Source organism: Pagrus pagrus, assembly GCF_965226575.1.
Source record: "Pagrus pagrus genome assembly, chromosome: 17".
In the NCBI taxonomy this organism is placed as follows: Eukaryota; Metazoa; Chordata; class Actinopteri; order Spariformes; family Sparidae; genus Pagrus; species Pagrus pagrus.
The window spans coordinates 29065757-29084854 of record NC_140201.1 but is presented as its reverse complement, the minus strand read 5'-3'; the positions used below and the strand labels follow the sequence as shown (position 1 = coordinate 29084854).

General features: G+C 39.6%; 1 protein-coding gene across 1 annotated transcript; it reads left to right on the top strand.

Annotated features, from left to right (window-relative positions):
* The first annotated feature begins 15517 nt into the window (after nt 1-15517).
* tnfa (tumor necrosis factor a (TNF superfamily, member 2)) lies at nt 15518-17154 on the top strand. The gene is made up of 4 exons (XM_084379290.1): nt 15518-15693; nt 15824-15851; nt 16041-16097; nt 16501-17154. Exons 1-4 carry the CDS (start codon nt 15520-15522, stop codon nt 16974-16976), a joined length of 735 nt encoding a protein of 244 aa, XP_084235416.1. The 5' UTR covers nt 15518-15519; the 3' UTR covers nt 16977-17154.
* The last annotated feature ends 1944 nt before the right edge of the window (nt 17155-19098 follow it).

Sequence of the window (19098 nt, the reverse complement as noted above, 5' to 3'; positions counted from 1 at the left end):
TCAATCGGCTGTAGAATAACAGAGCTCACATTACATTTAACATCTGTCAACCAAAGACAGATTAACATCTCTGGAAATGTCTCTGAGTAAGGCCAAAGGAAGAGCATGCATCGGACGATCATTACGTCGTTAGTAAACTTTTACTCCCTAATTATATTTTTCCATAATTTTTAAGGAACATTTTGTTTGACCTTTACGGTAAAATGCATAGCAGGATGCTTGATTTACAACTTTACTTCACTATTTATAAATATGCAGCAAAAGCAGCATACCTACCACAAACACACCTACTTCGACTACTACTAAGAAATAATAATAATAGTAATAATAAAATGATAGTTCAGATTCAAAAGATCAGATTCATTTGGAATCATAGTTCAACTTATGAAAACTGTAACATTAGACACTATTGTCACAAAATGTATCTCAAATTTTATTTGGACAATTGGATCCAAACAGAATCGGCAAGTGATGCCATTCTAAACCAGTCAGTCACTCTCATTTAAAGGTGTTCAAGTCTGTCTCAAGTATTAGAATCACATTCATCAGAATAAAAGTCAGCTTTATTGACCAAGTATGTGTGAACACACAAGGAATTACACTGCTCTCAGTGTATTACAGCAACACATAAAGCTTTATGCCATCTGCTTGTATTACCTAGCAAATATAAATGGCATATTTAGAAAGGTGGTTCGTGCTGCCTTTTTGGCATTAAGACAGTAAACACATTATATTGATTTGATTTCAAATGCATTTATATTTATTACATTACATTACATTACATTACACTGTATATATAAATATATTTCTAGTAGAATGTACAAACCCCAATTCCAAGGAAGGTGGGATGTTGTGTAAAATGTAAATAAAAACAGAATAAAATGATTTGCAAATCCTTTTCAACCTATATTCAATTAAATACACTACAAAGACAAGATATGTAATGTTCAAACTGATAAACTTTATTGTTTTTTGCAAATATTCACTCATTTTGAATTTGATGCCTGCAACATGTTCCAAAAAGGCTGGGACAGGGGCATCAAAAGACTGGGAAAGTTGAGGAATGCTCAAAAAACACCTGTTTGGAACATTCCACAAGTGAACAGGAAACAGGTGAGTGTCATGATTGGGTATAAAAGGAGCATCCTCGAAAGGCTCAGTCGTTCACAAGCAAGGATGGGGCGAGGTTCACCACTTTGTTAACAACTGCGTGAGCAAATAGTCCAACAGTTTAAGAACAACGTTTCTTAACGTACAATTGCATCCATCATCTACAGTCCATAATATCATCAAAAGGTTCAGAGAATCTGGAGACATCTCTGCACGTAAGCGGCAAGGCCGAAAACCAACATTGAGTGCCCTTCGATCCCTCACTGCATTAAAAAACATCATTCTGTAAAGGATATTACCACGTGGGCTCAGGAATACCTTGGAAAACCATTGTCAGTTAACACAGTTCGTCACTACATCTACGATTGCAAGTTAAAACTCTACCATGCAAAGCGAAAGCCATATATCAACAACACCCAGAAACGCCGCCGGCTTCTCTGGGCCCGAGCTCATCTGAGATGGACTGACGCAAAGTGGAAAAGTGTGCTGTGGTCTGACAAGTCCACATTTCAAATTGTTTTTGGAAATCATGGACGTTGTGTCCTCCAGGCCAAAGAGGAAAAGGACCATCCAGATTGTTATCAGCGCAAAGTTCAAAAGTCAGCATCTGTGATGGTATGGGGGTGTGTTAGTCCCCATGGCATGGATAACTTGCACATCTGTGAAGGCACCATTAATGCTGAAAGGTACATACAGGTTTTGGAGCAACATATGCTGCCATCCAAGCAACGTCTTTTTCAGGGACGTCCCTGCTTACTTCAGCAAGACTATGTCAAGCCACATTCTGCATGTGTTACAACAGCGTGGCTTCGTAGTAAAGTAGTGAGGGTACTAGACTGGCCTGCCTGCAGTCCAGACCTGTCTCCCATCGAAAATGTGTGGCGCATTATGAAGCGCAAAATATGACGTACGAAAATACGAGTGCTTTTGGCCAAGCTGCCTTCTCAGTTAAAGCAGCGCAGGACTGGAACTCAATACCAGGGCATATTAGAGTATCAAATACTCAGTATTTCTTTAAAAGGCAGTTAAGGCAGTGGTTAATCAATAATCAATCATGTACCCACTAATCATGTGAACTACATTATGCTTTGTCATGTCTGTTACTGTCTTATACCGTGTCTACCTACTAATCATGTGAACCACCTTATGCTTTGTCATGTCTGTCACTGTCTTATGTACATGTCAATGTCCTGTTTTCCAATGCTTGTTATTGTTCATGCTGTTTCCCAATGTTTGCCATTGCATGTCAAAATAAGACAAATAAGATTGTCTGTGACCCATAACACATCCTGTATGGCGAGTATGAGATGCTACCGTCTGGTAAAAGGTTTAGAGTTCCTCACTGCAAACTGAACAGATTCAAAAACGTGTTTGTACCCGTGTCAATCAAGCTGTTAAATAAGGTCAGATAAGACCAGAGTTCAGGCAACTTACGTTTGCTTGTTTTGTATAAGTTAGTAATTTTCCTACTACAATTTTAGCACTTTTTTGCACTCTCCGGCACTTTGTATGATACAGATGTGCATATCTATTGTATGTGATTGTGTGTAATTGCATGTTCTGTGTTACTTGTGGCTGCAGCATGGGCAAATGGCCCAGAACAAAGTTCCCACATTGTGGGACAATAAAGTTAATCTTGAATCTTGAATGTCCTGCTTTTTAATGTCTGTTACTGTTTGTGCTAATGTCATAGCTCTATGTGCTATCTACATTTTTTTTCTTTTCCCTTTGTCTGCATGTTATGTCTGCATGCCAGTGTTGCTATGTGTCACCTGCCTTCATGAGCTGTTGTTATGTACATGTCTTATTTGTTGTTATGAGCTTTTACTAGGTACATTGATATGTAAGTTCAGTTGTATTTTAATGCATTGCTTAATTGTTACCCATTTTTGGTTCTTAGGTTGCCTGTAACATCTGGCCAGGGACATTGGATGAACATTTGCCTTAATGGCTAACTCTGGCTCACTTGCAGTTTCTTTTAAATTCTGTTGATCAGTTGTTGCACTGTCCCTGTCAAATAACCCAATAAATAAAATAAATAGACAATGGAGACCCCGGACTGTTGAGCAACTGAAGTGGTACATCAATCAAGAATGGGAAAGAATTCCACCTAAAAAGCTTCAACAATTAGTGTCCTCAGTTCCCAAACGCTTATTGAGTGTTGTTAAAAGGAAAGGTGATGTAACACAGTGGTAAACATGCCCCTGTCCCAGCTTTTTTGGAACGTGTTGCAGGCGTCAAATTCAAAATGAGTGAATATTTGCAAAAAACAATAAAGTTTATCAGTTTGAACATTAAATATCTTGTCTTTGTAGTGTATTCAATTGAATATAAGTTGAAAGGGATTTGCAAATCATTGTATTCTGTTTTTATTTACATTTTACGCAACGTCCCAACTTCATTGGATTTGGGGTTTGTATAATTCTTATATTTTTATTCTATTTTTATTATTCTTGCTTATATATAGTTTTTATTTTTCTGCATATTTCTAAGACTTTGAATGGGAGCAGCTGTAACGCAAGCAATTTCCCCTTGGGGATCAATAAAGTATTTCTGATTCTGATTCTAATTCTGATTAAATGTTCAAAGAATATCCCACTCTCTTAATGCCTTTATATTCTTTCAGTGTATAATCACTTCTATGACTATGAGTTTTGGCAAGCTTGTTAGTGTTCAGAAGAACCAGAAGCAGAACAGTGTTGAAAGTTTAGATATGTTTAACATACCATAAATACACATAAATGCATTTAATGAGGAATTGATATAGTAAAAAACAAACAAAACACAATGCGAATTCAACACCTTTAAGCTGTAGCAAGGTAGTAATGTTGTGAGTGATAGAAGATTTGGTAAATAGTGTGACTGTTGTGACTAGTCCTTCCTTTGTTCACTACTGGTTGCAAATTGTTTGTTTTGACATGTACTTGAGCAAATGACCAACGAAAACTTCCTTTGCGTTTGATATAATAATCATTATTTAATTTCTTTATAAGGCCACATACTTGAAAATAATTCAAATAAAAAAAACTGAAAATGCGCTCCAGCACAGTCGAAAGCTGTTTGCTCCATTATTCACAACACCTGGTAACACCACTGAGTAAATCTAAAGTACCTGCCTGACCCCCGCCCATATTCGGTTCAGGTCAGCCACAAAAGAAATACTGCTGCCTAGCGGTTTGGTGTTGTAGGAGATAAATAAATAACATGGCAATAAATAAACATGGCTCCTACAGTGACAACACTATCTTATATCCTTAAAGTTATTGGCATGATTTTCCACTTGTTTAAAGCTGGAGTGTGTAAGTTATTTCTGGCGTCATTTGGTCAAAAATCAATAATAACCTTTCAGCATATTGTAATTCATAGTGTTATGACAGAACACTGGACTTCTGTGTCTCCTCTTGGCTCTGTATTCCGGCTTTAAATAATCAGTGCCGTGATGGCAGTGTTCAGCCAATCACAGTTCATTTTACAAAGCAAGCTGTTCCTATTGGTTGCTCGACCAAAGTCGATGCGCATTCAGGTTCCGTGAAGGTGCAATGGCGGACGTCCCGGCAGGAAAAGCCGCTATCCCGGCATTACCAACAAAGGCGTACACGGCTAAGCAAGCCAAAAAAAGGAAGACCGATGTAGAGAAACGAGAGTCTAAGAGGGAGAGTGACAATAGATGGAATAAATCGTATGTAAACATTGGACAAGCATATCCGAGGTGGAGAGAGCTTAGCGATAGCATCGGGCTGAAGTTGGATACTGAGCTTGCTGTTCTTCTCCTGGACAGGTGAGCCTCCAATGCAAGTTTTACGTAGCTGATAATCTAAATGTGTGGTAGTAATTGGCTGTGTAGTTGAAATGACCGTGAATCTAATAAAGCAGGCGGTTTGTGGTCACACTTGACGAGTAATGTTGTTAGATGATTAGCTTTATGCTAACCATAGCCAAAAGCTCACGACAGCTACAAGCAAGTCAGAGCCAAAGTCAACGTCAAATGTATTGTCAATACCGTTATATATACATACACAGACATACAGAGGACATGAAAGCGTGAAAGTTGGCAGCTATGTGACAGATAAGTTCCGACATGAATATTCCAAGCGCTACAGTTGCGCGCGTCCACGAGAATGGTGTGGAGCTATGGAGTCGAAACAGGTAGGGGAGGGGGGAGCGCAGTTGTTTCCATCCCAGTCTCATGCGTAAAATATATTATATATACAATATATATAAATTCTTTGTGATTTCATAGTGTGACAACACTATCTTATATCCTTATGAAATGAATTATGAAATCACAAAGTATTTATATACAGTACAGACCAAAAGTTTGGACACACCTTCTCATTCAATGAGTTTCCTTTCTTTTCATGACTATTGACATTGTAGATTCACACTGAAGGCATCAATACTATGAATTAACACATGTGGAAATATGTACTTAACAAAAAAGTGTAAAACAACTGAAAATACGCCTTATATTCTAGTTTCTTCAAAGTAGCCACCTTTTGCTCTGATTACTGCTTTGCACACACTCTGCATTCTCTTGATGAGCTTCAAGAGGTAGTCACCTGAAATGGTTTTCACTTCACAGGTGTGCCCTGTCAGGTTTAATAAGTGGGATTTGTTGCCTTATAAATGGGGTTGGGACCATCAGTTGTGTTGTGCAGAAGTCAGGTGGATACACAGCTGATAGTCCTACTGAATAGACTGTTAGAATTTGTATTATGGCAAGAAAAAAGCAGCTAAGTAAAGAAAAACGAGTGGCCATCATTACTTTAAGAAATGAAGGTCAGTCAGTCCGAAAAATTGGGAAAACTTTGAAAGTGTCCCCAAGTGCAGTCGCAAAAACCATCAAGCGCTACAAAGAAACTGGCTCACATGAGGACCGCCCCAGGAAAGGAAGACCAAGAGTCACCTCTGCTGCGGAGGATAAGTTCATCCGAGTCACCAGCCTCAGAAATCGCAGGTTAACAGCAGCTCAGATTAGAGACCAGGTCAATGCCACACAGAGTTCTAGCAGCAGACACATCTCTAGAACAACTGTTAAGAGGAGACTGTGTGAATCAGGCCTTCATGGTAGAATAGCTGCTAGGAAACCACTGCTAAGGACAGGCAACAAGCAGAAGAGACTTGTTTGGGCTAAAGAACACAAGGAATGGACATTAGACCAGTGGAAATCTGTGCTTTGGTCTGATGAGTCCAAATTTGAGATCTTTGGTTCCAACCACCGTGTCTTTGTGCGACGCAGAAAAGGTGAACGGATGGACTCTACATGCCTGGTTCCCACCGTGAAGCATGGAGGAGGAGGTGTGATGGTGTGGGGGTGCTTTGCTGGTGACACTGTTGGGGATTTATTCAAAATTGAAGGCATACTGAACCAGCATGGCTACCACAGCATCTTGCAGCGGCATGCTATTCCATCCGGTTTGCGTTTAGTTGGACCATCATTTATTTTTCAACAGGACAATGACCCCAAACACACCTCCAGGCTGTGTAAGGGCTATTTGACCAAGAAGGAGAGTGATGGTGTGCTGCGCCAGATGACCTGGCCTCCACAGTCACCGGACCTGAACCCAATCGAGATGGTTTGGGGTGAGCTGGACCGCAGAGTGAAGGCAAAAGGGCCAACAAGTGCTAAGCATCTCTGGGAACTCCTTCAAGACTGTTGGAAGACCATTTCAGGTGACTACCTCTTGAAGCTCATCAAGAGAATGCCAAGAGTGTGCGAAGCAGTAATCAAAGCAAAAGGTGGCTACTTTGAAAAACCTAGAATATAAGAAGGTGAGAAGGTGTGTCCAAACTTTTGGTCTGTACTGTATATATATTATATGCTTTTTATTTATATTTTATATGTTTTTAAGGATATAAGATAGTGTTGTCACACTATTTACCAAATCTTCTCTCACAACATTACTACCTTTAGCACCTTACTACTCTTAAACAAGTGGAATATCATGCCAATAACTTCTTTTTTTTAACATACTGTATGTTTTTATAAGGAATCAGATACATGTCCACTGAAGTGGTTGCCGTGCATCAATGTATAAAAAGTGATTCCGGAATAACTGTAAATCCTTTTATTTGTAGAAAACAGCATCAGTAGTTAGGTCCATCAGCAGCCTGTGTTACCACATGGTGGTGCTGCAAGTAAATGTATTCTAAAGACAAAGCAAGAGTTACACCATACTAATGCAACAGGATTTTTGTTACATTATCACATGTTCCAACAGTAATGACCTCCATACAATGTTTAAAGTACATTTTTAGTAAAGTTGTATTGCTTAGCTGTGAATAAAACATATAATGCAGATACTGTATATTTACTAGAAGTAGAAGTGGCACTGGTATAGTAATAGGAAGAGGCAAGTACAGATGGGTGAAAAGAAAACAATAATGGGGAGAAATATAAGGATTCTGATTTCCATACAAGGGCACAAGGGATCCATTAATGGTTGATGTGAATTATGTTGCCTTCGTAGTCAACAGATCACACTGAACACCTACAGAAGAAATTTTAGGTCTGATTCTATTTCTACACCAAAGTTTCCATTTTGGGTTTTAGTCTTCACAATCATGGAGTCAAAGCTGCATTAATTGATTTTTTTCACCCTTTGTGTGCAGTGGTACAAGCTGTAAACACAACATTGGCATTATGTCACCATATAAAACTGTTAAGCGAAATGTGACAGCAAACTTGAGCCTACTGACAACATTATCACCCAAAGAATATAAATCCAATATTTACTCTCATTTTAGCTTTGATGCCATAAGTACCCCTCTCCCATCACTTCTTGAAGCACCCCTCTCGTGCGGGAGTATAGCGAGAAAAGTCCCAGTTGGGGTGGGTCAAACACTGGACTTGGACACTGAGACTGAGGTTCATGTCCTGTTAGTTAAGGGTGATTTAGCTATTTTCAAAATCTCTAAATGTAAGTCAGCTATGATCTTTTCCTAAACATAACCCAAGTATTTTGTGCTTAAAACTTACCAACCAAACCCTTTCATAACAGTCCAAGAGTCATTATATGACATAACATACCAGAGGTATAACCAGAGGTTGCCTTAATATTGATAACTTAACCGCAAAGCCCTTCATGTGCAACGCTGATACAAGAGGGTAGGTAGAGCATCACAGTTTGAATCAAATCAAATCAAATAAAATGTTATTTGTATAGCCCAAATTCACAAATCACAGTTTGCCTCAGAGGGCTTTACAATCTGTACAGAGACGACACCCTCTGTCCTTCGACCCTCGATTCGAGTGAGGAAAAACTTGCCCCAAAAAAAAGGCCCTTTTAACAGGGAAAAAAAAATGCGGAAGAAACCTCAGGGAGAGCCACAGAGGAGGGATCCCTCTCCCAGGACGGACAGACGTGCAATAGATGTCGCATGTACAGAGCAGATCAACGAGATCACAATGTATTCAATTATAAGCGATGGTTGACAGGAGTGAAAGTACATAAAGATGTATTACAGCAATAATAATGAAATGCACATGGAAATGTGATTACTAGTGATAACAGTAGTAGTGATTAATGGTAAGGATGGTATGTAGTAATGCATTACAATAATAGTAGTGGAACGTATGTAACAGAGATGTGACTAATATTAGCGACAGTAGTGGTGGGTGTCAGGCAGGGTCATGGCAGTAGGCGCATCCACGATCCGGCAGGGCCATAGCAATAGGCGCATAGCAAGGCCACTGACCACGATCAGGCCCTGCCTGTTCAAGGTCAGTGGCCTTGAACATTGGTCAGTGGCCTTGAACATTAAGGCCACTGACCAGGCTGCAGGTATTTGACATGGTGGGAGTGAGAACCTGTTGTCTCCACCACATCCAGAGAAAAATATCTCTTTTTTGACCACATGCTCCATAATGCTGTGACCATAATTTTAGAAATACTGATGTCAAGCCCCATAACAACATAACATAATGCTTTACATTATTTGGATTTTTTGAATAACCAGCTCTCTGTCTGCTAAATTATCTTATGAGAACAGAATCTGTGGGCCATAAAACCAAAACTATGTTATTACTGAGGATAAAAGTTTCCATGGAGGAGGACTGTACAGATGGGTGATAATTCTCGGTGAGTTTGTCACTATGAATGACACCATAAGAGTGCAGCCAGTGAGATTCAGTCTTTCATATCTGACCACAAGACTATTGTTTCAGCTTTATTCTTGATTAATTGAGAGGTGTTTTGGCCAGATTTAAGGATAGTCAAATGAATATGAATGAAAACTACTGAATCTATTTACATCTTCAAAGTATATGTAATGACCTCATAAATAAGGGTCAAACTGTTATGTGACCATTCCTCCGTCAACGTGGAAAATGCTTTTGTGTCGCAACAAGCCCAACAACAGGAACAAACATTATGCATACGCAACAGCTCATCAGTTGACTTCAGAAAAGGAGACAGGAAACCACAGGTTTCACATAGAGTTTTTTTTCTACCTGGTTTCATCCACCTCTACAAAACTCCACTACACCCTTTCCATCCTCCCTCATGATCCCCCTGGGCTTCCACAGGTCTCGCCCAGACAGGTAGAAAGTTCAACAGGAATCCTGCATTGCCTCATTATCCAACCACTGTTGCATAACTTTGGTGTTTCCTTTCCCCCAAAATCATCACATCACACTATCTCAAATTCATGTTGTGACTGGTTCCTCATGTGACTAAAATCATTTGTAATCCTCTGAAATGGTTTGTATTTTCATTTTCTTATTGGAACAAAACCTTGTTCCAATAAGAAAATGACCAGCTAACCAGCTGGTCCACTGCTTCTGTTTGTTTAAGAGAATGATATATATATATATATATATATATATATATATATATATATATATATATATATATATGTATATATACTTAGATGGCCATGTAGTGTAGACAGACAGATGCTTCATTTTCTTTTCTTGGTGAAATAATTCTCACTTTTCAGGGGTTAAAACTGAATCAAACCAAGAAGGGAAGGAATGGGGTTTTCCCCCTGCTGTCCTCAAACAACCTTGCTTATCTTCACTGACTCATCGACCTGAAGCCTCCTCCACGTTATCACCTTTTCATGTGGTTGACACTGTTGTTCTAGTAATGCACTCCTCTATTCTTCTAAAATGGAAGGAAATGCATGTAGGTCAAGCCATTATGGCCACCCAGGATACGTTCTGTGAAAGTGAAAGTCCCTTCCATATCAGTGATCTGAATATGAGCGCAAAGCTGGACTGTCCAGAATGTACATACATACATACATACATACATACAACATACGTACATACACACATACATATGTACAGATAGATAGAAAGATAGATAGACAGATAGATAGACAGGCAGGCAGGCTGGCAGAGGTTAGTGACAGGCCATTGAATGGGCTACAACCCCTATGCTGGCCCACAGGGGCAGATCAACTGGTACCCTATCCAGAACTGAGTTCTGGACAGGAAATATGGAATTGTGCACATGCACACCAATGAGCAACTGTATGCTTCTCCATCATGAAACCCCAAATATACAACAGCCACTTTCCCTGAGTGAAATTCCACTACTTTATTCCTGTGGGCCCACAGGAAAGATCTCTTCATTTGTAATGTCCCATAATTATTTTCTGACCTAAAAGGAACAAAAAAATAAGATTTAAGGTTTTAAGCTACCACACACTGTGTATAGATATTTTTCTTTTTCATATTTTTGAGGTGAGCTGATTATCTACCAGGCATATGCAGATGTCTATGCTGTCATCTTGTAATGAGGAAGCTGAGCATTGGGCCAATCGGCAAAAACCACCATGTATTCCTCTGTGGCTCTGGGGAGAGTATCAAGTCTTTTTTTAGATGAAGGGAGTTTGCTTTTTGTAGCAGATTTAGAAACAGAAAAAACATGTGAAGAGCAGGGTGATGTATTGCAATATGAGGGGAGTTTTTCTTGACAGTTCTTTTAAAATCCTATTGCAAACTGTGATGCAAAAATGTAGTAAATTTATGTAAAGGTGGGCTGAAAACCGAGATGCAGTTTCTGGAGAAAAATTCTCTTTTTCAAATCCTTCCTGTCTTCTTGTTGTCATGTACATTCCCCTCCTACTGAAGTCACCCTCACTGGAAAAGCAAGTTTAGTCATTCTCACTGACTGAGATGTCAAGTGACCCTTAAAAATAATTTTGTGGTCTCTGCTATTCTTTCCACTTTCATTAAAGTGGAAACAGACAACTTTTCAAATTCCCCCTCCTGGTGTTACCCTTAAGTATTACTGGTGGTGCCGCTGTCGAAAAGACAGTGCTAACAACATGGCTACCACTAGCAGCCTGGCTACTGTCCAAAGCAAAAAACAACCCTTTCCCAATTTGAGCGAGAAAACCCTGATCTCAGTGCTTTGAAAGGACAGGGTTAAAAAGCTGGTTGTGTTAAAAGTAGGCAGGTTTGTTATTTACTTATCTAGAAGAAAGAAAGTTTTGAACTGGCAGTAAGGAGAAATATATATCAGCAATACAACACCGGAGAACTCTCCTTCGAGTGAATGCCTGTCCATTCCCTCAGTTATTCCAGTTATACCGTACCTGGAAAGAGCGACCAGGTAAAAAAAAATGCCTCTTCCTGTTTTGGTTGTGCAATGGCAGACATGCTTTCTTTGTGCTGTAATTCGTCCTTCATTTTATGTGGGAAAAATCCAGCCCAGTGGCAGAGCGAATAGCATAGTGAAATCAAGGCTTATAGGGAACCGATGTATACAGATGGAGCCATTTCTTTTTTTACAGCCTTTACATTGTGCGATCAGTATTTACTTCAGACTATTGCCAGTTTAATATCATACATTTCTATTTAACACTATTTCTATTTAGATTTTTGAGTCTTATTCCCAACTCAACATATACTGACACTTTGAGATGTCAGCAGACCCAACCTACAATGCCAAATCTAAGCAAAGAGTTGGAAAACCATCCATCATCTTCCGCTTATCCAGGGTTGGATTGTGGTAGCAGTAGGCTCAGTAGGATATTCCAGATGTCCTTCTCCCCAGCAAAGCTTTCGAGTTCCCCCTGGGGGATCCTAAGGTGATTGCAGGCCAGATGAGTTCTGGGTCTGCCCTGGGGTCTCCTCCCAGCTGGATGTACCTGCAAAACCTCCAAAGGCATCCTAATCAGAAGGCTGAACAACCTCAGCTGGCTCCGAAGGACGCGAAGGAGGAGCGGCTCTACTCCGAGCTCCCCATGGATGTCCGAGCTCCTCACACTATCTCTGAGGCTGAGCCCACCAAAATATACTCACTCTGTTTATTCTTCATGTTTGAATTCTAAGTGCTTTAGCATAGGCTACTGGACTTGTTTCAGTTGTTCCAATAAAACAAGTCCAGTTGCAGCACTGAATTACCATGACCTGATTGACTGAGAACCTTTATCAGCATACTTAATGTTTAATTGTTTTTTGTCTACCTTTGACAATTACAGGGCCTTCAGTTGACATGGCACAGCCTGCAGTGGCACCCCCAGCAGGACAATGTGCCCTGCCACATAAAACTGCTCAGGATTGGCTCGAGGAATGTGACAAAGGCCTCATGGTGTCAAACTGACCTCCAAATTCCCCTGGTGCCAATCAGATTGAGCATCTGTGGGACACAATGAGATGATCAATGTTAATCACTTCACCTGTTACTCCTTTGAATGTTGTGGCCAATTGCTGTATTTTAAACAACATAAGCTCATTTTATCTGGTACATTATCAGTGATCTCATTATCACCTTAAGTGATACTCCACCCAAAATATATTTTAAGTGTGAAAGACTCCCCCTCTGTAGACACGAAATGATGCTTTCAAAAGTGTGTAGTTACTGTAAAGAATGAGGAGGCTGATCCTCCATGATGGAGTCACATGGTTGATACAAGTGATACAACCACAAAGCCTCCTGACTTCGACAGCTGCTGCGTTTTTGCACAACCTAACCTACATCAAAATGAAACTGTGACAGTAAGTCACCATCATCAATCACCATTGTTTCTCCTTCACTGTTTCTAACAAGACAGTTTGTTTTTCAGCCTGTTATAGGGTAGAAACAACATCTGAGTGGCTTTCTATGAAATATGGTGGCAGATATGCTTGGGCCCAGAGAGCCACTGGTAAGACTTTGGTAGGGATCCAGATCTGGGACTTCTGCCATCAGGCGATTATCATTTATTATCCACACAATTTCAAAACTTGTTTTCATATCTTCAGGGTGTGTTTGTAGGGTCAAGAAGTCAATGCACCTTCAAACTGAAGTGTCTAAGTGTGTGTTGGATTGCTTTCTCTACAACAGCAGTCCAAAGTGACGTTTTGTTTTCAATGTTTCTTTCATAATTTACTCTCACATTATGTGAAAGGTCTCTGTCTGATATTAAGTTTACTGTTATAGCAACAAACGTAGGTGGATGTTCCTCTTTCCAGGCTGCGGGCTGCCTGTGACTATGTGAAGGGCAACAGATCACTTGTTAGCACCAACTTTTTCAACACATCCACATTTTTCAACCTGCAGTAAATTAATATTACCTCAACTTTTCATCATGTTTGCTGAGATTTATGATGACAGAACTAAACTAGTATTGAACTTAATTGAGTCAATCTCTGACTAACTCTCCCACACATACTTGTCTGCTTATAGATATGAAACATCCACCCTCATTCTTACTCATCTGAAGCCTTACTCCTAGTTATGGTTACTCTGTGATGTTGTCATAGACACCATGTAACCTGAATGGTTCTAGTTTCAGGTAATAAGACCTGAATCAGTTTTTTGGGTCTTATATTCCAATTTGAGGTACCTATTCATCATTAAAACACATTTTTGTTTTTTTACATTCTACTCTTTTTTACACAATGACTAGTCAATACACTGAATATATAGTTTTTATGAGAATTGACATTGATGGTTGTCATGGTGGCCTCGGGGTGTAAGACATTTCCTTCTATCTACAGTCGAGCCCAGTCAGGGATTTTTGTTGTCTCTCTCAAACACATTCTTGTTTTCTTTCATCTCTCTAGTGACACCACTGTGATAAAGGCCTAACGTCCAAAAAAGAAAACATCCACCCAGCCACAGTCTGTTCACCCTGCTGCCACCTGACAACAGATACAGAAGTATCTGCTGCCATACCACCAAACTACAGAGCAGCTTCATTCATCAGGCTGTGAGACTCCTGAACTCATCCTCAACACTCCACCATAAAAAATATTTTTCTTGTCTTAAGGGGACTACAACTTAAAGGGACTACAACTTGCATTTTGTTGCACAACACTGTGTTGTAGAATTACAAGTAGATGAACTTTGAACCTTGAATGGAAATTTAAACATGTCCATAATTGTAAAAATTATAATTACAAGATTACAAAACTCTATCATCTGATGAAGATTATGTGCTAAGATTGAAAGCTTCAGAATACATAATAAATAAGCCTCAAAGTAAGTGTTGAGATTGTTTTGTCAGCTATGAGAATGATTTAGGCTGTAGGAGTTTTACAGACTGGATTGCCACTTCTCTTTTAATTGCTATTCTCCGCAATCACTTTGGCACAGGTCAATACAATAGAAATATTGCATGATTACCTAAACTCTTCATGCAGAACTACAAGCTCCTGCTTTACCACATTTCTATTTTTAAACAAAAGGGAAGTAACACAGTGTACTGTAGATATCAACAATGACATGTTAGTTGCAGTTCATTTTAACTTGAGGCTATGGCACATAGTGCAATATCATTCACTGATAGCGTGACACATTTTTGTCATTTCTGACAAACATGGCAGATGTCCTGATGAATAAGTGTCTGTGGCTTGTTACCCCGCACTTTTACCCAGTTTCGATATATTTGACCCACATTGAGATGAGCAGTACACAACAACATACGTAAACAATCAACATCTAATGAGGTCAGATTGGCTAAAATGTACAGTTTCAGTTTAAAACTGCTTGTTTTCTGTAGTTTTTGTCTGTGTTTTGGTATGCAGATATATAGTTATAGTTATAGTTATATGGTTATAGTTATAGTTCATGTGGTACGAGGGTTTGAGAGCATGTGTCATGATGTGTCTATCCTTATCTGTGTGTGAGTATCTTGTGGGTGTATGTATGCACTGAGTTGTAAAAGGGGTTTCTACATGTGTGTTTGTGTGTATGTGTGACTGGGATAACAGAGTCATATAGATGCCCTGTGTGTAGGAGTGTGTGGTCCCTGGCTCTGGGTCTCTCTTCCTCATCAAATCTCCACTCACTCATAATGAGTGACATCACTGGAGTTCCCCCAGGAGGAAACTGATTTTAAAAGAGCCGCTTGCTGAGTGTCAGTCAACACACCAGAGCAGTTGTAGTAGAAGAAGGAGAGCTCTCAATCAGGCTGCTAAGAGCTTAACTTAAGTTGACTTTAAGTGAAAGAAGGAACTCATTTAAAACAATGGAAGAAGAATGCAAGGTACTGCTGGATGCCACTGTCGACGCAGAAGCCAGGAAAGGAACAACACAGAAGGTCAAAGCCAGCTCAAAACTAACCACTATCCTGCTGACGTTCACACTCTGCCTCGCTGCTGCTGCTACTGCTGCTGTCTCCGTCTTCAACAGGCATGCCAAGGTTGGAACACAAGTCTTAAATTAGTCTCTTAATTAATGAAGGGGCCGGATGTCTCTCACAGTGAGGGGCCCATCTCATCTGAACCCAACCATTCCCTAACAGTCTCTTTATTCCCCTCTTCTTGAAACAGGGCCCAGGACAAGATGAAGACAATTTTGGTAAGTTCAGTGTATAGTGTCCTTTTAAGGTTGATAGTGATGGCTTTGTAGCACCTAATAACTGATAATTAGCTGACCTTTTTCTCTTACTCTGATACTAATTGCACCAGAAAGTCATGTACTGAAAAGCGGAGCTGTTGTGGTAGGCCTGTTTTATTATACTTGTGTTTTTTTTCTTTTCTTTTACAGATCTTCATCATACATTAAGACAAATTTCAAATGTAAGAGCGGCCATTCATTTACAAGGTGAGGCAAATATTCAGCATCAGTTGATACATATAATTGGCACATTGTGGAAAAAAATGATGGTAGACATATTTTGGACTGGCACTCTGAATCTTAGCTTTTGTTTTCTTAGTCTAGTGGTTCAGAAAATAAGTTGTTGGGGTTCTTGAGGACATTCTCTGGATCTTTTGAATGTTTAAGGGCCCTTGAGGCAATTCTAATCTCTTAGGTCTCACTTTGCTGTAATACAGTTCATCATACATACTTATTTATTCCTGAACCACATCAAAGACAAACTTTCTTTGGAATCCCTTTCCTTGCTGAAAAATGTTTCAAACCTTTACCTTGATATTCAATTCTTATGTCAGTCTAACTGTCAGAAATGTTTGATCATCTCCGTCACCATCTCTTTATACTCTAACAGGAGAATACAACCCTGACATGAAGACCTCAGTGGAATGGAAGAATCAGGTGGACCAGTCACACTCTCAAGGAGGGCTAAAACTTGACAACAATGAAATAGTGATTCCTCGAAATGGCCTCTACTTTATTTACAGCCAAGCATCTTTCCGTGTCAGCTGCAGCAGCAGTGACGCTGATGACACCACCTCAAAGCCCTTGGTCCACCTGAGCCACACTGTGCAGCGCTGGTCCCGCACATATGGGGACAATGATGCCAACAACACATATGAGACAATCCTGCACTCTATCCGCACTGTCTGCCAACAGGCAGCTAGCAGCAGTCCAGATGATGAGGGGAGCTGGTTCTCTGCGGTGTATATGGGAGCTGTGTTCAACCTGAACGGAGGGGACAGACTGAAAACAGTGATGGAGGAGAAGATACTGCCCAACCTGGAGGACGAGCCAGGCAAGACCTTCTTTGGGGTGTTTGCTTTGTGAGGACAGGTGGCTGAATGCAGCAGGTGAAGGTATGAATGTTGGGTTAACCCTAACCCTGCAGCCGCTGCCCCCACCTAAACTCACTGACACTGCGCCCACAGAGAGTTTACACTGCACAAAACAGTCTATGCAACTTTAAATGACTGCATTAGCAAGTCATTGAAAGTCTGCAAGTAAACAGACTTAAGTTAACTGTAGCAGCGAACAAACGAACTCACTGTTAAGTTATGTATTACCACAGATAATTATTCTGGTCTATAATGTTCAGTACTATGTACTATTGCATTATGTATTGTGTAATTTTGTGTCAGTACCTTTTGCTGTACTGTAATGCTACATCTGTACTGTCTTTGACATTTGTAGAATTTAATATAATGCTTCAGCTGCCTATTTATTATGTCACTACAGGCTGATAGAAGTGGATTTTAGAGGGTTTATTTATTCAACACAAAATGATCATAAATATGTTATTTATTTTATTTGTTATTTAATTATTTATGTATTTATTTATTTATTTCTGTTCCCTTGTGTTTTTTCTAATGAATGCCTAAATCTCTAAACTATATTTATGCTGGATTTTACACCTAATTTATGAAGTTATTTATTGAACAGAATAATCAATTTGAACAATTGTTTGTCATTCCAATTTTTTTATTGACATTTGCAAATAATGGTGCCTGTGGTGCTTTAAAATATTTGAATAAATAATCATTTTGACAAGAAAAGTCTGTTTGCGAGGGCTGTGTTCAGTGTATGGAACCAATCACAATGTTTGTTTACAATAACTTCCAGCTAGAAAACCTCTGCATCACACACTAGTTAACATACAAATGAATCGTCTTTTTTACCTTAGCCAAGGAGGTTATGTTATCTCCATGTCCGTTTGTTGGTTGGTTGATTTGTCAGCAGGTTTACACAAAAAACAACGGATTTGTGATGATTTGAGGGCATACCTTTACCAAGGCCAGCTCGTCCACTTCAATTCAATATTAAATCAAACATATGTCAATCTGATTGACTGATGACCAACCACGAAAATATGCCTGATTATTTTTCATCAAGATCCACGCATTATTCCTGAGAAATGAATGAAAATGTCGAAAAAAATCTCTCAATGTTAAAGAAAGAGAGAAAAAATTCCTGGATCTGTCCCTTTATCTGGATCTTCACCAAACAAACTATTCTGTGCTGAGACGTATCCTCCATCTAAGCTTGGTGAGAATTTGTTAAGTAGTTTTTTCGAAAACCTGTCGACAAATCAACAAACGGACTATTAGAGCTAGAATGCGGAATCAAAGAATGTGAAAACAACAACAACAACAATACAACTTCAATGTCTACTGGGTCAAACTAAACAGGGCAACTGATGATTTACGGTTGGAAGACAGCATCAGCTGATGCTGTTGGGAGGAAAGTTCAGGTCCACCTGTCAGCCACAGGGCACAACACCCAGTGTTCTATGGCCTCTGTGCACTGTGGAAGAGACTGTACCGTGCCTTCTTTCAAAAATACTCAAAAAATAAACTCAGTCTGACATTTGAATTTGTCACTTCACCCAAGTTAAGCACAGTGGTATCATGGAAAGCAGATGATGAGTTCGATTTGAGATATTCTGTGTGTCTGCGTGTCTCATTTTGATGTTACTGGAGGGGTGGCCCAAGCTTCATTAGAAACCAACTATTTGCATGGTTTCTGTGCAGTATGTTTAATGAGATGATTATCATAAACACATTAAAACACACTCATGTTAACCAGTCCAGCTGACTTATGATGCTGCATACCAAAGAATGTAAAATGGATGAACAACAACAATAGTGAACTTTTTGGAAGGAGCTGTGGCTCACTACTGTAGAGGAAAATTGGAGCTGTTTAGTTTGATACATGACCTCAATTTAATTTGGGCAAATATGTTGAATCTGGTCATTGTCACTGCTTATACTAAAGTCAAGATGGAATTGCATCAAAGGTGCAATATGTAAGAATTGGCCACCTGTTGAATTCATACTTTAAACAAATAGGGGGCAGCATATCACAACAGTAGCCGCTCACTGCTGCCAACAGTAGCTGCTGTTAGCTAGTTAGCACAATAAGCTGTACATGCGACATCTATTGCATGTCTGTC